This window comes from Scyliorhinus canicula, chromosome 1 (assembly GCF_902713615.1).
Source record: "Scyliorhinus canicula chromosome 1, sScyCan1.1, whole genome shotgun sequence".
In the NCBI taxonomy this organism is placed as follows: domain Eukaryota; kingdom Metazoa; phylum Chordata; class Chondrichthyes; order Carcharhiniformes; family Scyliorhinidae; genus Scyliorhinus; species Scyliorhinus canicula.
Genome location: NC_052146.1, coordinates 311,009,737 through 311,036,107, shown reverse-complemented (window position 1 = coordinate 311,036,107; position 26,371 = coordinate 311,009,737). Strand labels below are relative to the sequence as shown.

The 26,371-nt window shown below is 51.7% G+C and overlaps 1 protein-coding gene across 4 annotated transcripts in view; it reads right to left on the bottom strand.

The window, feature by feature from the left end:
• Window positions 1-26,371, bottom strand: part of ptk2ba (protein tyrosine kinase 2 beta, a) — a 213,153-nt gene that overhangs the window by 124,676 nt on the left and 62,106 nt on the right. For all 4 annotated transcript variants that reach the window (XM_038817485.1, XM_038817493.1, XM_038817499.1 and 1 more), the window contains exon 2: window positions 14,512-14,741. In XM_038817485.1, coding sequence (XP_038673413.1) covers window positions 14,512-14,700 — 189 coding nt within the window. In that variant the 5' untranslated portion in view covers window positions 14,701-14,741. The remainder of the gene's footprint in view (window positions 1-14,511; window positions 14,742-26,371) is intronic.

Below are 26,371 nucleotides of genomic sequence, written 5' to 3'. Positions count from 1 at the left end.
CTTTGTCCTTCCGCCGCCCCGCTGTATCACTATCGCGGGGCGGCTGAGGGCATCCCGGCCCGCGCAGCTCGGGTTAATTGCGCAATGCGCGATGACAGTCATCCGCGCATGCGCGGGTTGGCGTCTTACCAATCTGCGGCATGCGCGGCTGACGGTCATGTGACGCGTTTCAGCTGGCGCAAACTCTGGCAAGCGGGCTTAACGAAATTCGTTAAGCCCGCGATGCCGGAGTTCACGGGCCGCAGCATACTAGCCCCGACCGGGACCCAGGAACTCGGTTCCCGGTCGGGTGGAGGGGGAGGCTGGCGTCAAACCCACCCGGATTTGTCGCCAGCCTTACGATTTTCTCCCTCTCTGGGAGAATCGCGCCCACAATGTCTTACCTCCAAATTTGCAGATGATACAAAGTTGGGTGGGAGGGTGAGCTGTGAGGAGGATGCAGAGATGCTTCAGCAGGATTTGGACAGGCTGAGTGAGTGGGCACATGCATGGCAGATGCAGTATAATGTGGATAAATGTGAGGTTATCCACTTCAGTAGCAAAAATAGGAAGTCAAATATAATTTGAATGTATATAAATTGGGAGAGGTGGATAATCAGCGAGACCTGGGTGTCCTCGTGCATCAGTCGCTGAAAGTAAGCGCGCAGGTACAGCCGGCAGTAAAGAAGGCAAATGGTCGGCTGGCCTTCATAGCGAGAGGATTTAAATACAGGAATAGAGATCTTTTACTGGAATTGTATGGGGAATTGGTGAGGCCATACCTGGAGTATTGTCTGCAGTTTGGTCTCCTTATCTGAAGAAGGATGTTCTTGCTATGGAGGGAGAGCAGCGAAGGTTTACCAGGCTGAATCCTGGGATGGTGGGACTGTCCTATGAGGAGAGACTAAATGGGTTAGGATGATATTCATTGGAGTTTAGAAGAGTGAGAGGGGATCTCACAAAAACTTGTAAAATTCTAACAGGATTAGACAGGGTAGATTCAGAAAGAATGTTCCCGATGGTGGGGGAGTCCAGAACTAGGGGTCATAGTTTGAGGATAAGGGGTAAACCTTTGAGGACTGAGGTGAGGAGAAATGTCTTCACCCAGAGAGAGGGGTGAATCTGTGGAATTCACTCCCACAGAAAGTCGTTGAGGACAAAACGTTGTGTAATTTCAAGAAGGAATTAGATTTTGCTCTTGGGGCTAAAGGGATCGGGGGATATGGGGGGAAGGCGGGATCAGGGTATTGAACTTGATGATCATAATGAATTGTGGAACAGGCTCGAAGGGCCGAATGGCCTCCTCCTGCTTCTAACCTCTATGTTTCAATGAGGAGATTTTGCCGAACAGCTGTCTTAATGAGTATTCATGAGATGTGATTAAATGCCAATTGTGTTGGGCGGTACGGTGATGGGATGGAATCACTCCGCCCTCAGTGTCTCTATATTGCAATTCAAATACTGGCTTCTGACGCCCTGGATTCCAGCAACATTGGCCTGGATTCTCCAACCCCCGCCGGGTCGGAGAATCCCCAGGGAGTGGGGGTGCCCTGGATTCCAGCAACATTGGCCCCCGCCGGGTCGGAGAATCCCCAGGGAGTGGGGGCGCCCTGGATTCCAGCAACATTGGCCCCCGCCGGGTCGGAGAATCCCCAGGGAGTGGGGGCGCCCTGGATTCCAGCAACATTGGCCCCCGCCGGGTCGGAGAATCCCCAGGGAGTAGGGCCGCCCTGGATTCCAGGAACATTGGCCCCCGCCGGGTCGGAGAATCCCCAGGGAGTAGGGCCGCCCTGGATTCCAGCAACATTGGCCTGGATTCTCCAACCCCCACCAGGTCGGAGAATCCCCAGGGAGTAGGGGCGCCCTGGATTCCAGCAACATTGGCCCCCGCCGGGTCGGAGAATCCCCAGGGAGTAGGGGCGCCCTGGATTCCAGCAACATTGGCCCCCGCCGGGTCGGAGAATCCCCAGGGAGTAGGGGCGCCCTGGATTCCAGCAACATTGGCCCCCGCCGGGTCGGAGAATCCCCAGGGAGTAGGGCCGCCCTGGATTCCAGGAACATTGGCCCCCGCCGGGTCGGAGAATCCCCAGGGAGTAGGGCCGCCCTGGATTCCAGGAACATTGGCCCCCGCCGGGTCGGAGAATCCCCAGGGAGTAGGGGCGAATCTCGCCCTGACGCCGACTGCCCTATTCTCCGCCGCCGTTTTTCGGGCACCGGCGGGATTCCTGCCATGCCGGTCGGGGGACGTAGACAGCAGCCCCCCCCCCCCCCCCCCCCCCCCCCTCCCCGGCGAACCTCCGTGCCCCGATTGGTCGATTGGCCGTCCAGCTTTGGTCAGTCCCGCCGGCGTGAATTACCCACCTCACGGACGGCGGGACCTGGCAGGTAAGTGTGCGGGGACGGTCCTGGGGGATTCGACCCCGGGGAGGGTCGCCACGGTGGCCTGGCCCGCGATCGGGGCCTACAGACCCTGTGGGTGGGATATTCCCACAAGGGGCCTATGTTCCTCCGCGCCGAGCCCCTGTACGGCTCCTCCATATTGCCCGGGGGCTGGAGTGGAGAAGAGAACCCCCGCCAATACGCAAACTCGCGCCGGTCCTTCGCCGCTGGCTGGAGCGGCGCTAACGACTCCGGCGGTAATCTAGCACCCAAAGGTTTGGGGAATTCCTCACTTTCGGGCACTGTTGACGCCGGAGTGGTTGGCGGCAGTTTTCCCGCCGGCGTGGAGGCTTCATCCCCAGAAGGGAGAATCCCGCCCATTATGTCCATTTATTGTTCAATTACTCATTTGATGGCAGAACTCACGCACTTCATTGAGCCTTTCTTTGCTCAAAGAGTTTTACAAACTTCATCAATCTTCACAGAATGCTGCAATTAGCTCCATCCAAAGACGGATGGCCAGGTTACAGAGTAAAGTGCGTGCTCTGTATCACATCACAGCTTCAATGTTACACTGCTGTGGGGGAAGCTCCACACGGGATAATGGTGAAGAATCCATTCTCCCTGACATTTGTTGGATTGATAGTTGGAAGATCGGCAGTAGAATGGAAAGTTTACTGTGGGCTCTCAGATATACTCAATATCCTTTGCAGTTCTCACCCACAAACGTACGTGCGCAGATCTCGCTCAAACTTCACACTTTCAGCAGGAACATAAACCAAAACTTTCAACGTCCTCCATCTCGACAGGAAGCTGATTGTTTCGTTCTCCAAACCGAGGCAGGAAAGCAGTAGTGTGGCTGCCAAAATGTTCATGTTCCTGTCCAGAGTCGCAATCGTCTTCAGTAACACGAGGTCACACCGCCATAGTTTCCCCATTCAGGGAGCCGGGCGATACTTTCTAAGACACAGGGACCTTGACCAACCCTCGAGATTAATCTCGCCAAGGCAGTTTGAGAAGATGAAATCGGTAACGGTGGAACTGTAGCATTGTGACAAAATTACAGTTGGTCCATCAATGTACTTGAGGGAAGATGATTGGCCAGCTAGTCCCGAGGAGGCTTGGATACTGTTTGAAAGACCATGGCGCCAAGACTTTCACCAGTGGCTCAAGAAGGCAGTTCACCATCATCTCCGAGGCAACCAAGGACAGGTAACAAAATGTCAGCCTTGCCAATGAGATCAGACAATAATCACATGGTCTGGTCTGAGCGTGGCTCCAGTCAACACTCGTGAATAGCCCAACAAGGCCCTTCGTTCCATCAACAACCACATAAACTGCATGAGGAAGGCTGACAAGGACCGTATCAGGACAACAGGAGCGGGAATTAAATCCCCAGATGCTGAGAATGAATGGGGTGAATGATGATGGTGGATGAACTTGGAGGGAAAGATAGAGGACATTCAGCAAAAAAATAATAAAATCAGAGCAGTTACATCACTTGATAGCCTTTTGCGGGAAGGTCAGTGACAGGAGGGAGAGTTAGTGACGGGGGAGGGTCAGTGATAGGGAGGGTCAGTGACGGGGGAGGGTCAGTGATGGGGAGGGTCAGTGATGGGGGAGGGTCAGTGATGGGGAGGGTCAGTGACAGGGGATGGTCAGTGAAGGGGAGGGTCAGTGATGGGGAGGGTCAGTGATGGGGAGGGTCAGTGATGGGGAGGGTCAGTGATGGGGGAGGGTCAGTGATGGGGAGGGTCAGTGACGGGGGTCAGTGATGGGGAGGGTCAGTGATGGGGGAGGGTCAGTGATGGGGGATGGTCAGTGATGGGGGAGCGTCAGTGACGGGAAGGGTCAGTGATGGAGAGGGTCGGTGACGGGGAGGGTCAGTGACGGGGAGGGTCAGTGATGGAGAGGGGGAGAGATGGGGGAGGGTCAGTGACGGGGGGAGGGTCAGTGATGGGGAGGGTCAGTGATGGGGAGAGGGAGAGATGGGGGAGGGTCAGTGATGGGGAGGGTCAGTGACAGGGGAGAGTCAGTGATGGGGAGGGTCAGTGATGGGGAGGGTCAGTGATGGGGAGGGTCAGTGACAGGGGAGAGTCAGTGATGGGGAGGGTCAGTGATGGGGAGGGTCAGTGATGGGGAGGGGGAGAGATGGGGAGGGTCAGTGATGGGGGAGGGTCAGTGATGGGGAGGGTCAGTGACGGGGAGGGTCAGTGATGGGGAGGGTCAGTGATGGGGAGGGTCAGTGATGGGGAGGGGGAGAGATGGGGGAGGGTCAGTGACGGGGAAGGGTCAGTGATGGAGAAGGTCAGTGATGGGGAGGGTCTGTGATGGGGAGGGTCAGTGATGGGGAGGGTCAGTGATGGGGAGGGGGAGAGATGGGGGAGGGTCAGTGATGGGGAGGGTCAATGACGGGGAGGGTCTGTGATGGGGAGGGGGAGAGATGAAGGAGGGTCAGTGATGGGGGGTCAGTGATGGGGAGGGTCAGTGATGGGAAGGGTCAGTGATGGGGAGGGTCAGTGATGGGGAGGGTCAGTGATGGGGGAGGGTCAGTGATGGGGAGGGTCAGTGATGGGGAGGGTCAGTGATGGGGAGGGTCAGTGACGGGTGAGGGTCAGTGATGGGGGAGCGTCAGTGACGGGGAGGGTCAGTGATGGGGAGGGTCAGTGATGGGGGAGGGTCAGTGATGGGGGATGGTCAGTGATGGGGGAGCGTCAGTGATGGGGAGGGTCAGTGATGGGGAGGGTCAGTGATGGGGAGGGTCAGTGACGGGTGAGGGTCAGTGACGGGTGAGGGTCAGTGATGGGGAGGTTCAGTGATGGGGAGGGTCAGTGATGGGGAGGGTCAGTGATGGGGAGGGTCAGTGATGGGGGAGGGTCAGTGATGGGGGATGGTCAGTGATGGGGGAGGGTCAGTGATGGGGAGGGTCAGTGATGGGGAGGGTCAGTGACGGGTGAGGGTCAGTGATGGGGAGGGTCAGTGATGGGGAGGGTCAGTGATGGGGAGGGTCAGTGATGGGGAGGGTCAGTGACGGGGAGGGTCAGTGATGGGGAGGGGTCAGTGAAGGGGAGGGGGAGAGATGGGGGAGGGTCAGTGATGGGGAGGGTCAGTGATGGGGGAGGGTCAGTGATGGGGAGGGTCAGTGATGGGGGAGGGTCAGTGATGGGGAGTGTCTGTGATGGGAAGGGGGAGAGATGGGGGAGGGTCAGTGATGGGGAGGGTCAGTGATGGGGAGGGTCAGTGATGGGGAGGGACAGTGATGGGGAGGGTCAGTGACGGGGGTCAGTGATGGGGAGGGTCAGTGAGGGGAGGGGAGAGATGGGGGAGGGTCAGTGATGGGGAGGGTCAGTGATGGGGAGGGTCAGTGATGGGGGAGGGTCAGTGATGGGGGAGTGTCAGTGATGGGGAGGGTCAGTGATGGGGAGGGTCAGTGACGGGGGTCAGTGATGGGGAGGGTCAGTGATGGGGAGTGTCAGTGATGGGGAGGGTCAGTGATGGGGAGGGTCAGTGATGGGGAGGGTCAGTGATGGGGAGGGTCAGTGATGGGGAGGGTGAGTGACGGGGAGGGTCCGTGATGGGGAGGGGAGGAGATGGGGGAGGGTCAGTGATGGGGAGGGTCAGTGATGGGGAGGGTCAGTGATGGGGAGGGTCAGTGATGGGGAGGGTCAGTGATGGGGAGGGTCAGTGATGGGGAGGGTCAGTGATGGGGAGGGTCAGTGATGGGGAGGGTCAGTGACGGGGAGGGTCAGTGATGGGGAGGGTCAGTGATGGGGAGGGTCAGTGATGGGGAGGGTCAGTGATGGGGAGGGTCAGTGATGGGGGAAGGTCAGTGATGGGGAGGGTCAGTGATGGGGAGGGTCAGTGATGGGGAGGGTCAGTGATGGGGGGGGTCAGTGACGGGGGTCAGTGATGGGGAGGGTCAGTGATGGGGGAGGGTCAGTGATGGGGAGGGTCAGTGATGGGGAGGACCAGTGACGGGGAGGGTCAGTGATGGGGAGGGTCAGTGATGGGGAGGGTCAGTGATGGGGGAGGGTCAGTGATGGGGAGGGTCAGTGATGGGGAGGGTCAGTGATGGGGAGGGTCAGTGACGGGGAGGGTCAGTGATGGGGGGGTCAGTGACGGGGGTCAGTGATGGGGAGGGTCAGTGATGGGGAGGGTCAGTGTTGGGGAGGGTCAGTGTTGGGGAGGGTCAGTGATGGGGAGGGTCAGTGATGGGAGGGTCAGAGATGGGGGAGTGTCAGTGATGGGGAGGGTCAGTGATGGGGAGGGTCAGTGATGGGGAGGGTCAGTGATGGGGAGGGGTCAGTGTTGGGGAGTGTCAGTGATGGGGAGGGTCAGTGATGGGGAGGGTCAGTGATGGGGAGGGTCAGTGATGGGGAAGGATCAGTGATGGGGAGGGTCAGTGACGGGGAGGGTCAGTGATGGGGAGGGTCAGTGATGGGGAGGGTCAGTGATGGGGAGGGGGAGAGATGGGGAGGGTCAGTGACGGGGAAGGGTCAGTGATGGAGAAGGTCAGTGATGGGGAGGGTCTGTGATGGGGAGGGTCAGTGATGGGGAGGGTCAGTGATGGGGAGGGGGAGAGATGGGGGAGGGTCAGTGATGGGGAGGGTCAATGACGGGGAGGGTCTGTGATGGGGAGGGGGAGAGATGGGGGAGGGTCAGTGATGGGGGGGTCAGTGATGGGGAGGGTCAGTGATGGGGAGGGTCAGTGATGGGGAGTGTCAGTGATGGGGAGGGTCAGTGATGGGGGAGGGTCAGTGATGGGGAGGGTCAGTGATGGGGAGGGTCAGTGACGGGGGTCAGTGATGGGGAGGGTCAGTGATGGGGGAGGGTCAGTGATGGGGGATGGTCAGTGATGGGGGGACCGTCAGTGACGGGGAGGGTCAGTGATGGGGAGGGTCAGTGATGGGGGAGGGTCAGTGATGGGGGATGGTCAGTGATGGGGGAGCGTCAGTGATGGGGAGGGTCAGTGATGGGGAGGGTCAGTGATGGGGAGGGTCAGTGACGGGTGAGGGTCAGTGACGGCTGAGGGTCAGTGATGGGGAGGTTCAGTGATGGGGAGGGTCAGTGATGGGGAGGGTCAGTGATGGGGAGGGTCAGTGATGGGGGAGGGTCAGTGATGGGGGATGGTCAGTGATGGGGGAGGGTCAGTGATGGGGAGGGTCAGTGATGGGGAGGGTCAGTGATGGGGAGGGTCAGTGACGGGTGAGGGTCAGTGATGGGGAGGGTCAGTGATGGGGAGGGTCAGTGATGGGGAGGGTCAGTGATGGGGAGGGTCAGTGACGGGGAGGGTCAGTGATGGGGAGGGTCAGTGATGGGGAGGGGGAGAGATGGGGGAGGGTCAGTGATGGGGAGGGTCAGTGATGGGGGAGGGTCAGTGATGGGGAGGGTCAGTGATGGGGAGGGTCAGTGATGGGGAGTGTCTGTGATGGGAAGGGGGAGAGATGGGGGAGGGTCAGTGATGGGGAGGGTCAGTGATGGGGAGGGTCAGTGATGGGGAGGGACAGTGATGGGGAGGGTCAGTGACGGGGGTCAGTGATGGGGAGGGTCAGTGAGGGGAGGGGAGAGATGGGGGAGGGTCAGTGATGGGGAGGGTCAGTAATGGGGAGGGTCAGTGATGGGGGAGGGTCAGTGATGGGGGAGTGTCAGTGATGGGGAGGGTCAGTGATGGGGAGGGTCAGTGACGGGGGTCAGTGATGGGGAGTGTCAGTGATGGGGAGGGTCAGTGATGGGGAGGGTCAGTGATGGGGAGGGTCAGTGATGGGGAGGGTGAGTGACGGGGAGGGTCCGTGATGGGGAGGGGGGAGAGATGGGGGAGGGTCAGTGATGGGAGGGTCAGTGATGGGGAGGGTCAGTGATGGGGAGGGTCAGTGATGGGGAGGGTCAGTGATGGGGAGGGTCAGTGATGGGGAGGGTCAGTGATGGGGAGGGGTCAGTGATGGGGAGGGTCAGTGATGGGGAGGGTCAGTGACGGGGAGGGTCAGTGATGGGGAGGGGTCAGTGATGGGGAGGGTCAGTGATGGGGAGGGTCAGTGATGGGGAGGGTCAGTGATGGGGGAAGGTCAGTGATGGGGAGGGGTCAGTGATGGGGAGGGTCAGTGATGGGGAGGGTCAGTGATGGGGGGGGTCAGTGACGGGGGTCAGTGATGGGGAGGGTCAGTGATGGGGGAGGTTCAGTGATGGGGAGGGTCAGTGATGGGGAGAGATCAGTGACGGGGAGGGTCAGTGACGGGGATGGTCAGTGATGGGGAGGGTCAGTGATGGGGGAGGGTCAGTGATGGGGAGGGTCAGTGATGGGGAGGGTCAGTGATGGGGAGGGTCAGTGACGGGGAGGGTCAGTGATGGGGGGGTCAGTGACGGGGGTCAGTGATGGGGAGGGTCAGTGATGGGGAGGGTCAGTGTTGGGGAGGGTCAGTGTTGGGGAGGGTCAGTGATGGGGAGGGTCAGTGATGGGGAGGGTCAGAGATGGGGGAGGGTCAGTGATGGGGAGGGTCAGTGATGGGGAGGGTCAGTGATGGGGAGGGTCAGTGATGGGGAGGGGTCAGTGTTGGGGAGTGTCAGTGATGGGGAGGGTCAGTGATGGGGAGGGTCAGTGATGGGGGAGGGTCAGTGATGGGGAGGGTCAGTGATGGGGAGGGTCAGTGATGGGGAGGGTCAGTGATGGGGGAGGGTCAGTGATGGGGAGGGTCAGTGATGGGGAGGGTCAGTGATGGGGAGGGTCAGTGATGGGGGAGGGTCAGTGATGGGGAGGGTCAGTCACGAGGGAGGGTCAGTGATAGAGGAGGGTCAGTGATGGGGAGGGTCAGTGATGGGGAGGGTCAGTGATGGGGAGGGTCAGTGATGGGGAGGGTCAGTGATGGGGAGGGTCAGTGATGGGGAGGGTCAGTGATGGGGAGGGTCAGTGATGGGGAGGGGGAGAGGATGGGGAGGGTCAGTGATGGGGGAGGGTCAGTGATGGGGAGGGTCAGTGACGGGGAGGGACAGTGATGGGGAGGGTCAGTGATGGGGAGGGTCAGTGATGGGGAGGGGGAGAGATGGGGGAGGGTCAGTGACGGGGAAGGGTCAGTGATGGAGAAGGTCAGTGATGGGGAGGGTCTGTGATGGGGAGGGTCAGTGATGGGGTGGGTCAGTGATGGGGAGGGGGAGAGATGGGGGAGGGTCAGTGATGGGGAGGGTCAATGACGGGGAGGGTCTGTGATGGGGAGGGGGAGAGATGGGGGAGGGTCAGTGATGGGGGGTCAGTGATGGGGAGGGTCAGTGATGGGGAGGGTCAGTGATGGGGAGGGTCAGTGATGGGGAGGGTCAGTGATGGGGGAGGGTCAGTGATGGGGAGGGTCAGTGATGGGGAGGGTCAGTGACGGGGGTCAGTGATGGGGAGGGTCAGTGATGGGGGAGGGTCAGTGATGGGGGATGGTCAGTGATGGGGGAGCGTCAGTGACGGGGAGGGTCAGTGATGGGGAGGGTCAGTGATGGGGGAGGGTCAGTGATGGGGGATGGTCAGTGATGGGGGAGCGTCAGTGATGGGGAGGGTCAGTGATGGGGAGGGTCAGTGATGGGGAGGGTCAGTGACGGGTGAGGGTCAGTGACGGGTGAGGGTCAGTGATGGGGAGGTTCAGTGATGGGGAGGGTCAGTGATGGGGAGGGTCAGTGATGGGGAGGGTCAGTGATGGGGGAGGGTCAGTGATGGGGGATGGTCAGTGATGGGGGAGGGTCAGTGATGGGGAGGGTCAGTGATGGGGAGGGTCAGTGATGGGGAGGGTCAGTGACGGGTGAGGGTCAGTGATGGGGAGGGTCAGTGATGGGGAGGGTCAGTGATGGGGAGGGTCAGTGATGGGGAGGGTCAGTGACGGGGAGGGTCAGTGATGGGGAGGGTCAGTGATGGGGAGGGGGAGAGATGGGGGAGGGTCAGTGATGGGGAGGGTCAGTGATGGGGGAGGGTCAGTGATGGGGAGGGTCAGTGATGGGAGAGGGTCAGTGATGGGGAGTGTCTGTGATGGGAAGGGGGAGAGATGGGGGAGGGTCAGTGATGGGGAGGGTCAGTGATGGGGAGGGTCAGTGATGGGGAGGGTCAGTGATGGGGAGGGTCAGTGACGGGGGTCAGTGATGGGGAGGGTCAGTGAGGGGAGGGGAGAGATGGGGGAGGGTCAGTGATGGGGAGGGTCAGTAATGGGGAGGGTCAGTGATGGGGGAGGGTCAGTGATGGGGGAGTGTCAGTGATGGGGAGGGTCAGTGATGGGGAGGGTCAGTGACGGGGGTCAGTGATGGGGAGTGTCAGTGATGGGGAGGGTCAGTGATGGGGAGGGTCAGTGATGGGGAGGGTCAGTGATGGGGAGGGTGAGTGACGGGGAGGGTCCGTGATGGGGAGGGGGAGAGATGGGGGAGGGTCAGTGATGGGGAGGTCAGTGATGGGGAGGGTCAGTGATGGGGAGGGTCAGTGATGGGGAGGGTCAGTGATGGGGAGGGTCAGTGATGGGGAGGGTCAGTGATAGGGAGGGTCAGTGATGGGGAGGGTCAGTGATGGGGGAGGGTCAGTGACGGGGAGGGTCAGTGATGGGGAGGGTCAGTGATGGGGAGGGTCAGTGATGGGGAGGGTCAGTGATGGGGAGGGTCAGTGATGGGGGAAGGTCAGTGATGGGGAGGGTCAGTGATGGGGAGGGTCAGTGATGGGGAGGGTCAGTGATGGGGGGGTCAGTGACGGGGGTCAGTGATGGGGAGGGTCAGTGATGGGGGAGGGTCAGTGATGGGGAGGGTCAGTGATGGGGAGGATCAGTGACGGGGAGGGTCAGTGACGGGGAGGGTCAGTGATTGGGAGGGTCAGTGATGGGGGAGGGTCAGTGATGGGGAGGGTCAGTGATGGGGAGGGTCAGTGATGGGGAGGGTCAGTGACGGGGAGGGTCAGTGATGGGGGGTCAGTGACGGGGGTCAGTGATGGGGAGGGTCAGTGATGGGGAGGGTCAGTGTTGGGGAGGGTCAGTGTTGGGGAGGGTCAGTGATGGGGAGGGTCAGTGATGGGGAGGTCAGAGATGGGGGAGGGTCAGTGATGGGGAGGGTCAGTGATGGGGAGGGTCAGTGATGGGGAGGGTCAGTGATGGGGAGGGTCAGTGTTGGGGAGTGTCAGTGATGGGGAGGGTCAGTGATGGGGAGGGTCAGTGATGGGGAGGGTCAGTGAAGGGGAGGGTCAGTGACGGGGAGGATCAGTGACGGGGAGGGTCAGTGACGGGGAGGGTCAGTGATGGGGAGGGTCAGTGATGGGGGAGGGTCAGTGATGGGGAGGGTCAGTGATGGGGAGGGTCAGTGATGGGGAGGGTCAGTGATGGGATGGTCAGTGATGGGATGGTCAGTGATGGGAGGGTCAGTGATGGGGAGGGACAGTGATGGGGAGGGTCAGTGATGGGGAGGGTCAGTGATGGGGAGGGTCAGTGATGGGGGAGGGTCAGTGATGGGGGAGGGTCAGTGACGGGGAGGGTCAGTGATGGGGGAGGGTCAGTGATGGGGAGGGTCAGTGATGGGGAGGGTCAGTGATGGGGAGGGTCAGTGATGGGGGAAGGTCAGTGATGGGGAGGGTCAGTGATGGGGAGGGTCAGTGATGGGGAGGGTCAGTGATGGGGGGGTCAGTGACGGGGGTCAGTGATGGGGAGGGTCAGTGATGGGGAGGGTCAGTGATGGGGAGGGTCAGTGATGGGAGGATCAGTGACGGGGAGGGTCAGTGACGGGGAGGGTCAGTGATGGGGAGGGCCAGTGATGGGGGAGGGTCAGTGATGGGGAGGGTCAGTGATGGGGAGGGTCAGTGATGGGGAAGGTCAGTGACGGGGAGGGTCAGTGATGGGGGGGTCAGTGACGGGGGTCAGTGATGGGGAGGGTCAGTGATGGGGAGGGTCAGTGTTGGGGAGGGTCAGTGTTGGGGAGGGTCAGTGATGGGGGAGGGTCAGTGATGGGGAGGGTCAGAGATGGGGAGGGTCAGTGATGGGGAGGTCAGTGATGGGGAGGGTCAGTGATGGGGAGGGTCAGTGATGGGGAGGGTCAGTGTTGGGGAGTGTCAGTGATGGGGAGGGTCAGTGATGGGGAGGGTCAGTGATGGGGAGGGTCAGTGATGGGGAGGGTCAGTGATGGGGAGGGTCAGTGAAGGGTAGCGTCAGTGACGGTGAGGGTCAGAGTTGGGGGAGAGTCAGTGATGGTGGAAGGTCAGTGACGGGGAGGGTCAGTGACGGGGAGAGTCAGTGATGGGGAGGGTCAGTGATGGAGGAGGATCAGTGACGGGGGAGCGTCAGTGATGGGGGAGGGTCAGTGACGGGGAGGGTCAGTGATGGGGAGGGTGTGTGACGGGGCTGAATGTGATTAAGGATCTTCGCTCCAAAAGCTAGTGATTCCGAGCAAACCTTTTTGACTTGCACCGTGTTGTGAGACTTCTTACTGTGGAGAATTCTGCAGGGAGCAGTTAATTGCCAAGTTTTTGTTCAAATTCCAACAGGGTAGGTTGATTCTAATTGGTCAAGGCATTGGCATGGGATTGAATCAGGGAATGGCTGTTCCCAAGCTTTTGTTCAGCGTAACAGGTGCAATGTGTGGACATGCTCCATCTGTCTCCACAAATTATCTGGTTTTGAGCATGGGTAAATGAGTCACACAGAAAGGCTAATCGATTCCTGTACCAACCTCCCTGAACAGGCGCCAGAATGTGGCGACTAGGGGCTTTTCACAGTAACTTCATTTGAAGCCTACTCGTGACAATAAGCGATTTTCATTTCATAATCTGAAATTGCAGTGTAACTTTACTGTGGTATTTATTGCAGACAATAAACATTGATAGCTTTTTTCAGCAAAGCTCAATTTCGAAATGCCAAACGAATATTTATTTTTAAAATGGAAGGGAAGAATTTGACATGTTTCTGAAATTACTAAGGTTGGAAGGTGAGCTCTAGATGTTTATCTTCTCTGTGATTTGCCACCATAGTCACTCAGGAAGCGTTGGTGCCAAAATTGCCCCGAACCTCAGGCACAGGAAAGGCCATTTGGGTGAGCGGGTCTGTACTGCGGGGGTGGGGGGGGTTGGGGGGGTAACTTAACGTGAACCTCCCATCGTGCCCCCCCCCATCCACCTCTCATAGAATTTACAGGAATGTTCCCTTCCAGTCGGGGAACACTTCAGCAGTCAAGAGCATTCAGCCTCTGATCTCCGGGTAAGCATTCTCCAAGGCGGCCTTCAGGACGCACGACAACGCAGAATTGCCGAGCAAAAACCTATAGCTAAGTTCCGCACGCATGAGTGCGGCCTCAACTGGGACCTGGGATTCATGCCGCATTACATTCACCCCCCACCATCTGGCCTGGACTTGCAAAATCCTTCCAACTGTCCTGGCTTGAGACAATTCACATCTCTTTAACCTGGGGTTACCCCTATCTCTGGATCTGTAATGATTTGATTACCCGCAAATGCCTGCATTCCAAGCCTTGTCTGGCATCTCTGACTTTGTCTCTATAAATGTTTCTGGAACATACCTCTCCATTCACCTGAGGAAGGAGCAGCGCTCCGAAAGCTCATGTTTGAAACAAACCTGTTGGACTTTAACCTGGTGTTGTTAGACTTCTTACAAAATTTACAGTGCAGAAGGAGGCCATTCAGCCCATAGAGTCTGCACCGGCTGTTGGAAAGAGCACCCTACCCAAGGTCAGCACCTTCACCCTATCCCCATAACCCAGTAACCCCACCCAACACTAAGGGCAATTTTGGACACTAAGGGCAATTTATCATGGTCCATCCACCGAACCTGCACATCTTTGGACTGTGGGAGGAAACCGGAGCACCCGGAGGAAGCCCACGCACACACGGGGAGGATGTGCAGACTCCGCGCAGACAGTGACCCGAGCCGGAATTGAACCTGGGACCCTGGAGCTGTGCTACCATGCTGCCCAGATACAACTCTCCCTCAGATACAGCAAACCTCCCTTGCTCCACCTGCTCCAACCATTCCCTCTGACAGCCCGTTCCACATTCTCACCACCCCCTGTGTGTACAAATTCCTCTTAAACTCGAGACCCCATCCGGCAATGATTATTTCATACACCAGGCCACTTTACTGCAGACTGACCCAAAGGTGGACATGTGGTGATACGTTGGTCAATGTGTGTCAGAGAATCGATCTTTTAGAGTCTCACCCTGATTTCTGTTGTGTGGTCGCACTTGACTAACTTGAAGTTCTTGCCGAGGTTGATGCTGGTGGTGCTGCAGAAACAGACTTTGAGGATCTTCGTCGCCTGGCCCTCCTTGGCATTCTCGGGGTTAATGCACAGAGCCTGCGCCGTGGCATCAACCCAGTTTTCCAAAGGGTTTTGATCACCTGTCATTTTTAAAACTTCACGTTTCCTGGGAAATCACCATCACGGATCTGGGGGGGATAAGGAAACATTGTTATCCGTTAGAAAGAATTCATTCTGGAAACGGAATATTTCAATAAACAGACACGGAATGTGCTTCACTCAGCATCATGGAACTCTCATGTTTGCAGAGAGCTGCGAGCATGTCGTATTTTCTCCTCCTTGGACCCACTCCTCCACTGGGTGGAATTAAGGAACAGGAGGATGCCATTCACATAGAATCATAGAATTCCGACAGTGCAGAACAAAGCCATTCGGCCCATAGGTAGAGGGGCCCTTTCACCCACATTCTGAAAGAGCCCCTCTACCTAGGCTCACTCCCCTGCCCCAAGCCTGTAACCTAAACTGCACGTCCCTGGACGCTAAGGGTCAATTGATCATCGGCAATTCATCTAACCTGCACATCTTTGGACTGTGGGAGGAAACCGGAGCACCCGGAGGAAACCCACGCAGACGCAGGGAGAACGTGCAGACTCCGCACAGTCATCCAAGGCGGGAATTGAACCCGGGTCCCTGGTGCTGTGAGGCAGCAGTGCTAACCACTGTGCTGCCGTGCCGCCTTTGAGTCGGAGCCATTATACAATCAGCTCATGGTTGAACCCCCCCTCTTCCACGCCCTTGCACCCCATCTCCATACCCCCAATAACCTGACATAATCCAATTGATTCACTCAGTTCTGAAAATTTTGATTCCCCCCTCGCTGACCCTGAAACAGCCACAGCCATGTGAGGGAGAGAGTTTCAGAGTCCCACTGTGTGAAGAAGTGCTCCCTGCTTTCATCCTGAATGGCCGAGCTAACTAAACAATAAACATTCATTACAAGAGAGGATTGCCAATGGACAGAGAAACAACTAACACTTATTGGACATTCTGAATTCTCCCTCTCTGTACCCGAACAGGTGTCGGAGTGTGGAGACTAGGGGCTTTTCACAGTAACTTCATTGCAGTGTAAATGTAAGCCTACTTGTGACACTAATAAAGATTATTATTATTATGACACAATGCTGCGGTGACCTGGAAAACAGCCAAGACATTTCCTAAAGTCCAGAAGCAAATCGGCAGAAAGTGCCAATGACAGATCTGCTACATCACAACGGCGACTACACGTTGTTAGATTTTTTTAGTTACTGTGATATGAAGAGTCAAAGGTTTGTTCCTTTCACACCAACACACATTTATTTCATTCCAACAGACTCTGCACAAAACTCTAACTACACATCACACCGACTCAGAGGCCACCTGAAGCCTCTTTACATATCAGTGTCAATTATGGGATACTTAACATAAATGAGACAACTAATTGGAATGTCTCTTAACCCATTACTTAACAGTCTCCCAATCCTTGGAGAAAAAAAATAATTAGGCGAAAACAAAATTTCAAGAAACTCAAAAACGCACGTGACTTTCCCCCCTCTATTTTTTGTAGTTTTTGTTTGGAAGAGAAAGAAAAAAAACAGTCACAGAAACAGGCGCCCTTCATTAACAATATCCAAAAGTTTCTGTGAACTAGCCCCTCTTTTTGTAAAACAGTCTGACAGTTGATAGCTACTGTCGACCCATTTAATTTTTGCTATTTCCCCTCTGTCCAACATCTGCTTCAAACTTGCGATGTTTATCCGTAACCTCTTTTCATTGAAACTTTTTGTACAGTGCACATTTTCCCACAGGGATTTATTGTCAATGTGACATTCAATAGGTATATCACCCAAATCCCCTAATCCCAAAATTTCTGTCAATATCTGAGAAATATAAAAGGCCATATCCACCGCTAGGCTTAACGTCTCAGCAGCCAAAGTGCTTTTGACCACTCTCCTTATTTTCTTTGTTTCCCACACAAGAGGGCAACATTTACCATTGTTCCCCAAAAGGAAAATTATAAAACCTCCTGCGCTTGAAACCCCATCACATAAATTTCCATAGGACGCATCACTATAAACTATGAGTTTCAAGTGTCTGGGGTCACTTAAAACCGGGAACTTCAAAACACACTCCTGCATTTTTAGTTTGACCAATGCTTTATTCGCTCTTATTATGTCTTCCACTTTGGGATCATTCATTTTTGTACTCAACTCTCAGACATCAAAACTCAGGTCTGGTTCAGTCTGTCTCCCTAACCAGTTCAGTTGCCCTATTAAACTTCACAGTTGCTCTTTTACTATCTTTGAAACCATTGCGTCTTTTTGTGAAACCGGCCACGACTAATTGCTATTGGGCTGATGCTTTCCGAGTTTGCTGATGTAAAGTTGCCCCTAACTTAGTCTGTCCCATTTCCAGTCCAATATATTTAAATGCACCGGAAGCCTGACTTCCAACCCTGAATTCTTTTCTCAAACCAGAGATTACAATAGCTTCAAAATCCCTAGTCCCACCCCACAAAAAATCATCAACATGCATCATGAAGATGCCAGAAAGATTTCCTTTATAGTGCCAGTGCAACATTGCTGGATCTACTTTCAACTGGCAACAGCCTAACTTTAACAAACTGACCTTACGGAAAAATCCAGATTCTCGATGCATCATTTAATCCATATACACATTTGTTCAACTTCCAGAGTACCCCTTGTGTGTTAGCTGCTTCTTTAGGAGGACAGAGAAAAATGTCTCTCTGGAGATGATGCCCCTGCAAAAAGGCAGCTTCTATATATCTATAGATTTGCATTCCCATGCCTTTGTGGCTAATAGAGCCAAGAAGATCTTTAAAATAACCTTTCCTGCTGTAGGTGAATCTACCCTTAAATCCTGATCTTCTAAGTTTTCTTCAAATCCCCTCGCCACAAGCCTGGCCTTTGCCTTATAAGTTCCATCCAGAAGAAACTTTTCCATGCAAATCCATCTGTGGGATAGAGCTCTTTGTCCCCTATCCGGTACTTCTGTGTATACCCCAAATTCACTCCAACTATGCAATTAATTCTGTTTAGCATCTTTGATAACTTTTTCATCTAATTTATTTGAAGCCACCAAAATCTCACGTGCATGTGGGCTTCTACTCCTATTAGTATTCGTAGCCTTACTCATGTTCCGAGACCTTGATAAACTACGTCCTCTCTCCCGCCTGGTCCTCGTTCTGTACTGCTACTGCTTGATCTTTCTCTTCTGTAGCGGGATGTCCTTTCAATAGTTCTCGACATTTTCCTGCAGACCTGTTCACTATCTAATGTCCTATCTGAACTGGTACTGCATTTTTGTGCCCTACATTTTTGAACTTCGTGTTCCCAATCCATTGTCTTGACTCCCTCCCCTGAATGCTGTATATTCAACCAATGTTTATACTTTCCAGTGGCCTTCCCTGCTCTACTAATAATAGTTGCATCCTTCCATGGACTAGACCCTTCAGGCAAGTATGTCACTTTTGTACAAACTTTTGGCAGTTGTCCTTTTGGAAAAATGGCCTGTTCTAATTCATCAGAAATGTTGTGTTCCTCTATAGAAGCCCTGTCGATATCAGTTAACTGGTCCTCATAGTTCTGTAACATGTGCATACCAGAGAGCCCTGGTTCCTCGTCATGTCTGTCTGCTCTGTCTAAATTTGAACATTTGTAATCTGTACCCATTATCCTTGATGAATGTACCCGAACAGCTTGATTGTCAGGTTGCAAAATAATTGTTTTGCCATCTATGCCTATGATCTTCCCTGGGCCTTTCCATTCATTAAAACTGTCTCTCTTATAGTATACCATGTCTCCTTGCTGAAAAACAGTATCTCATGGCCGTACATTATGCCTTCTTATAGATCTGTGAATTCTTTCAGAGGCTTCTGCTTCCAAAAAAGCTTTTCTCCTGCTATGTAATGCATTTAAATGTTCAGCAAAACCAGAGCTAATTGTAGTCCCTTCCCAAGCTGGAGGCTGGTCATCCAAAATGGACGGAATATTAGGATTTCTATCACACACTAATTGATAAGGACTATAGCCCCCAACCATCTGCAATGAATTCTTTGCATGTACAGCCCATGCTAAAGCTGAATTTAGCTTGCAATTTGGTCGACCTGCCAAAATTTTCCGAAGTATGTCATCGATGACAGCATGATTTCTTTCACAGACACCATTACTAAATGGGCTTTCTGCAGCCGTGTTCATAACTCTGATATTCACATTTTCACACATATCCCTAAACTCATCATTAGCAAATTCTCCCCCATTGCCCATAAAGAATTTTGCCGGTGGGCCCATTCCTGTACCTATCCATTTTTCCACGATTTGATCCATAATTACTCTCTTTTCTTTACTTCGTACAATCGTTGATTGACTAAATCTGGTTGCTAAACCTACAAAATGCAAAATAAATATATTATTTGCTTTATCCCAGATCTTAAGGTCCATGGCCACAATGTCATTAAAATCCCTGGCCAAAGGCAGGGTTACTATCGGTCGTGCTGGTGTCCTTCTGTACTTCCTACAAACTTCACAGCGATCACTAACCTGTTCTATCAGCTTAGAATAGTCTTCATCCCTTACCCCTGCATGCTTTAATAACTTTTTCAGCCTCCGAGGAGACGGATGTGCAAATTGTCTATGCAGTTTTAATACAACAAGCTTTTTGTCAGCAAAAGTCCCATTTTGAACTGCCATTAACACATCCTTAACAACTGTACTTCAAATATTATTTGTCAGGAATGGAATACAATAGTGTCCCGACTGTCTTGTAAGTCCACCGTCTTTCCAAAAACTGTTCCCTTATCCTGTTCCAGATCCAGTTTCATGTGTGCTTTCTTCATCGACGGTCTGCTCAGAAGCAAAGCTATCTAACTTGATACAACATCCGTGCTAATGAAATGATTCACTCCGGCAGTATTGCAAAGGATCACCATTCTTTTCAGCAACTTCAGAGTATTATCATCCCCAAACCTGAAACTTGTGGAACTTTCAAATTCCTTAACCTTGTTACGATTTTCAGCATTCAAGGAGTACAGATAACATTTTAACCAGTCAATCCCACACACAGTAGATGTGCAGCCACTGTCCAATACAGCATAGTTGAAGGATTCTGCCACCAACACCCTCATTACTGGCATAAAACTGCTGGTTAATAGGACAATGCCTTCTTTCTGGTCACTATCTTTTTCCTCTTCTGACTCTGGGGGAGAGAGCGGGTAAATGGAGTTGAAATCAACCATGATTGAATGGTGGAGTGGACTCGATGGGCCGAATGGCCTTACTTCCACTCCTATGTCTTATGGTCTTATGGTCTTCCGTGTCATGTGTCGCTTCAAACACTCTATTATAACGTGTTGGACAGTTGAAAGCATAATGGTATTGAGAGTCACATCGAAAACATCGATTTATCATGCCCCGTGCATTTCTGGGGTTCATCCTCCTATTGTAGGTTCTAACTGGGTTTCTGTCTTCATAATTCCCTTGTCTCGGTCTCCTTCTATAGTCTTGAGCTCAGTTTGTGGCCATACGATTTCGCCATCCTGTTAGTAGTGTGTCTTCCATATTCTGCCTTATTGCAGGCTGACCTATTTGGGTCATCAGAGCCATCGGAATCGAATGTTTCCCCAGAAACTTTTGTAAAGCTTTTGTCATCTGTTCGAATAAGGTATCCTTATCCATAAACCGAACTCCTGTCAACTCTTCATCCAATGTTCTAACTCTTCCAATTCCAGCTCAGAAAGCACTTTGTTTCGGATTTTACTGCCATATGGGAAAGAAAGAGCCAATGCCATACCTTGTTTTCTCTTTCCCAAAGCAGTTACCTTAGTCCACATAACTACTGCACTTCTCCATTGGTCGTACGATTCCCTTTCAGAAAATAAGGGAGGATAGTCATATCCAGCCATCTTCGTCCTGGGTTCAGCCATATATTCCTTTTTTTTTCACTCACTCCTTGGTTTGATCTGGAAAAGTTGTACCTTTCAACCCTTCACATTTACACAGCAACCATTCTCTGCTGCCAATTGTTAGACGTTTTAGTTGCTGTGGTATGAACAGTCAAAAGTTATAGAACATATAGAACATATAGAACAGTACAGCACAGAACAGGCCCTTCGGCCCTCAATGTTGTGCCGAGCCATGACCACCCTACTCAAACCCACGTATCCACCCTATACCCGTAACCCAACAACGCTCCCCCTTAACCTTACTTTTTAGGACACTACGGGCAATTTAGCATGGCCAATCCACCTAACCCGCACATCTTTGGACTGTGGGAGGAAACCGGAGCACCCGGAGGAAACCCACCCACTGGGAGAACGTGCAGACTCCACACAGACAGTGACCCAGCCGGGAATCGAACCTGGGACCCTGGAGCTGTGAAGCATTTACGCTAACCACCATGCTACCATGCTGCCCTTTTACACCAACACACATTTATTTCATTCCAACAGACTCTGCACAAACCTCTAACTACACATCACACAGACTCAGAGGCCACCTGAAGCCCCTTTACATATCAGTGTAAATTCATAGAATTTACAGTGCAGAAGGAGGCCATTCGGCCCATCGAGTATGCACTGGCTCCTGGAAAGAGCACCCAACCCAAGGTTAACACCTTCACCCTATCCCCATAACCCAGTAACCCAGTAACCCCACCCAACACTAAGGGAAATCTTGGTCACTAAGGGCAATTGATCATGACCAATCCACCTAACCTGCACATCTTTGGACTGTGGGAGGAAACCGGCGCACCCAGAGGAAACCCAAGCAGACACGGGGATGATGTGCAGACTCCGCACAGACAGTGACCCAAGCCGGAATCGAACCTGGGACCCTGGAGCTGTGAAGCAATTGTGCTATCCACAATGCTACCGTGCTACCCTTATGTTAATTATTGGATACTTAACATAAATGAGACAACTAATTGCAATGTCTCTTCACCCATTACTTAACACACTTCAGCAAGTATTTTATTGGCTGTCGCACTTTGAGACATCCATTAGTCGTGGAAAATAAGAACATAAGAACTGGGAGCAGGAGTAGCCCACCTGGCCCCTCGAGCCTGCTCCGCCATTCAATGAGATCATGGCTGATCTTTTGTGGACTCAGCTCCACTTTCCGGGCCAAACATCATAACCCTTAATCCCTTTATTCTTCAAAAAACTATCTATCTTTACCTTAAAAACATGTAATTAAGGAGCCTCAACTGCTTCACTGGGCAAGGAATTCCAAGGAACAACCCTTTGGGTGAAGAAGTTCCTCCTAAACTCAGTCCTAAATCTACTTCCCCTTATTTTGAGGATATGTCCCCTAGTTCTGTTTTCATCCGCCAGTGGAAACAACCTGCCCGCATCTATCCTATCTATTCCCTTCATAATTTTAAATGTTTCTATAAGATCCCCCCTCATCCTTCAAAATTCCAACGAGTACAGACCCAGTCTGCTCAACCTCTCCTCATAATCCAACCCCTTCAGCTCTGGGATTAACCTAGTGAATCTCCTCTGCACACCCTCCAGTGCCAGTATGTCCTTTCCCAAGTAAGGAGGCCAAAACTGAACACAATACTCCAGGTGTGGCCTTGCTAACACCTTATATAATTGCAACATAACCTCCCTAGTCTTAAACTCCATCCCTCTAGCAATGAAGGACAAAATTCCATTTGCCTTCTTAATCACCTGTTGCACCTGTAAATCAACTTTCTGTGACTCATGCACTAGCACACCCAGGTCCCTCTGCACAGCAACATGCTTTAATATTTTATTGTTTAAATAATAATCCCGTTTGCTGTTATTCCTACCAAAATGGATAACTTCACATTTTTCAACATTGTATTCCATCTGCCAGACCCTAGCCCATTCACTTAACCTATCCAAATCCCTCTGCAGATTTCCAGTATCCTCTGCACTTTTCGCTTTACCACTCATCTTAGTGTCATCTGCAAACTTGGACACATTGCCCTTGGTCCCCAACTCCAAATCATCTATGTAAATTGTGAACAATTGTGGGCCCAACACGGATCCCTGAGGGACACCACTAGCTACTGATTGCCAACCAGAGAAACACCCATTAATCCCCACTCTTTGCTTTCTATTAATTAACCAATCCTCTATCCATGCTACTACTTTACCCTTAATGCCATGCATCTTTATCTTATGCAGCAACCTTTTGTGTGGCACCTTGTCAAAGGCTTTCTGGAAATCCAGATATACCACATCCATTGGCTCCCCAATATCTACTGCACTGGTAATGTCCTCAAAAAATTCCACTAAATTAGTTAGGCATGACCTGCCCCTTATGAACCCATGCTGCGTCTGCCCAATGGGACAATTTCTATCCAGATGCCTAGCTATTTCTTCCTTGATGATAGGTTCCAGCATCTTCCCTACTACCGAAGTTAAGCTCACTGGCCTATAAATTCCTGCTCTCTGTCTACCTCCTTTTTTACTGTCTTCCACTGTGAAGACCAACCAAAAAAACCTGTTCAGTTCCTCAGCCATTTCCTCATCTCCCATTATTAAAACTCCCTTCTCATCCTCTAAAGGACCAATATTTACCTTAGCCACTCTTTTTTGTTTTATATATTTGTAAAAACTTTTACTGTCTGTTTTTATATTCTGAGCAAGTTTACTCTCATACTCTATCTTACTCTTCTTTATAGCTTTTTTAGTAGCTTTCTGTTTGCCCCTAAAGATTTCCCAGTCCTCTAGTCTCCCAGCAATCTTTGCCACTTTATATGCTTTTTCTTTCAATTTGATACTCTCCCTTATTTCCTTAGATATCCACGGTCGATTTTCCCTCTTTCTACCGTCCTTCCTTTTTGTTGGTATCGTTACTATTTGGTGGCCGATAGTCTACTCCTATCAGTGACTTTTTCGCCTTAATATTCCTGATTTCCACCCAAATGGATTCGACCTTATCCTCCTAGGGGGGGTGTTTTCTAGAGCTGTTGGGGAGGGTTTAAACTAATGTGGCAGGGGGATGGGAATCGATGCAGGAAGTTGGAAGGTAGTAAAACAGGGACAGAAGCAAATGGAAGGGGAAAAGTGCAAGGCAGAGAAGACATAGTCAAAAATCTAAAAGGGCGACAGTACAAGGTACAGTGACTGAGGGGAGCTCAGTGAATTGGCCCAGTAATAACAAATGGAATAAAACTGAAGATGTTAAGATTCAAAACGGGTAAAAAAAACCAACATAAGTGTACTTTACCTGAATGCTCGTAGTATTCGGAATAAAGTAAATCAGTTGATGGCACAAATCATCGTAAATTACTATGATTTAGTGGCCATTACTGAAACATGGTTAAAGGATGGTCAGGACTGGGAGTTAAATATCCAAGGGTATCAAACTATTCGGAAGGACAGAGTGGATGGTAAGGGAGGTGATGTTGCTCTGTTATTTAAGGATGACATCCGGGCAATAGTAAGGGATGACATCGGTGCTATGGAGGATAAGGTTGAATCCATTTGGGTGGAAATCAGGAATAGTAAGGCAAAAAAGTCACTGATAGGAGTAGTCTATCGGCCACCAAATAGTAACGATATGGTGGGGCAGGCAATAAACAAAGAAATAACTGATGCATGTAGAAATGGCTCAGCAGTTATCATGGGGGATTTTAATCTACATGTCGATTGTTTTAACCAGGTCGGTCAAGGCAACCTTGAGGAGGGGTTTATAGAATGTATCCGCGATAGTTTCCTAGAACAGTATGTAATGGAACCTACGAGGGAACAAGCGGTCCTAGATCTTGTCCTGTGTAATGAGACAGGATTGATTCATGATCTCATAGTTAGGGATCCTCTCGGAAGGAGCGATCACAATATGGTGGAATTTAAAATACAGATGGAGAGTGAGAAAGTAAAATCAAATACTAGTGTTTTGTGCTTAAACAAAGGAGATTACAAGGGGATGAGAGAAGAACTAGCTAAGGTAGACTGGGAGCTAAGACTTTATGGTGGAACAGTTGAGGAACAGCGGAGAACCTTCCAAGCGATTTTTCACAGTGCTCAGCAAAGGTTTATACCAACAAAAAGGAAGGACGGAAGAAAGAGGGAAAATCGACCGTGGATATCTAAGGAAATAACGGAGAGTATCAAATTGAAGAAAAAAGCATACAAAGTGGCAAAGATTGCTGGGAGATTAGAGGACTGGGAAATCTTTAGGGGGCAACAGAAAGCTACTAAAAAAGCTATAAAGAAGAGTAAGATAGAGTATGAGAGTGAACTTGCTCAGAATATAAAAACAGACAGTAAAAGTTTTTACAAATATATAAGACAAAAAAGAGTGGCTAAGGTAAATATTGGTCCTTTAGAGGATGAGAAGGGAGTTTTAATAATGGGAAATGAGGAAATGGCTGAGGAACTGAACAGGTTTTTTGGGTCGGTCTTCACAGTGGAAGACACAAATAACATGCCAGCGACTGATAGAAATGAGGCTATGACAGGTGAGGACCTTGAGAGGATTGTTATCACTAAGGAGGGAGTGATGGGCAAGCTAATGGGGCTAAAGGTAGACAAGTCTCCTGGCCCTGATGGAATGCATCCCAGAGTGCTAAAAGAGATGGCTAAGGAAATTGCAGATGCACTAATGATGATTTACCAAAATTCACTCGATTCTGGGGTGGTCCCGGTGGATTGGAAATTAGCGAATGTGACACCACTGTTTTAAAATGGAGGTAGGCAGAGAGCAGGAAATTATAGGCCAGTGAGCTTAACTTCGGTAGTAGGGAAGATGCTGGAATCTATCATCAAGGAAGAAATAGCGAGGCATCTGGATAGAAATTGTCCCATTGGGCAGACGCAACATGGGTTCTTAAAGGGCAAGTCATGCCTAACTAATTTAGTGGAATTTTTTGAGGACATTACCAGTGCAGTAGATAACGGGGAGCCGATGGATGTGGTATATCTGGATTTCCAGAAAGCCTTTGACAAGGTGCCACACAAAAGGTTGCTGCATAAGATAAAGATGCATGGCATTAAGGGTAAAGTAGTAGCATGGATAGAGGATTGGTTAATTAATAGAAAGCAAAGAGTTGGGATTAATGGGTGTTTCTCTGGTTGGCAATCAGTAGCTAGTGGTGTCCCTCAGGGATCCGTGTTGGGCCCACAATTGTTCACAATTTACATAGATGATTTGGAGTTGGGGACCAAGGGCAATGTGTCCAAGTTTGCAGGTGACACTAAGATGAGTGGTAAAGCGAAAAGTGCAGAAGATACTGGAAGTCTGCAGAGGGATTTGGATAGGTTAAGTGAATGGGCTAGGGTCTGGCAGATGGAATACAATGTTGACAAATGTGAGGTTATCCATTTTGGTAGGAATAACAGCAAACGGGATTATTATTTAAACAATAAAATATTAAAGTATGCCGCTGTTCAGAGAGACTTGGGTGTGCTAGTGCATGAGTCACAGATGGTTGGTTTACAAGTGCAACAGGTGATTAAGAAGGCAAATGGAATTTTGTCCTTCATTGCTAGAGGGATGGAGTTTAAGACTAGGGAGGTTATGTTGCAATTGTATAAGGTGTTAGTGCGGCCACACCTGGAGTATTGTGTTCAGTTTTGGTCTCCTTACTTGAGAAAGGACGTACTGGCGCTGGAGGATGTGCAGAGGAGATTCACTAGGTTAATCCCAGAGCTGAAGGAGTTGGATTATGAGGAGAGGTTGAGTAGACTGGGACTGTACTCGTTGGAATTTAGAAGGATGAGGGGGGATCTTATAGAAACATTTAAAATTATGAAGGGAATAGATAGGATAGATGCGGGCAGGTTGTT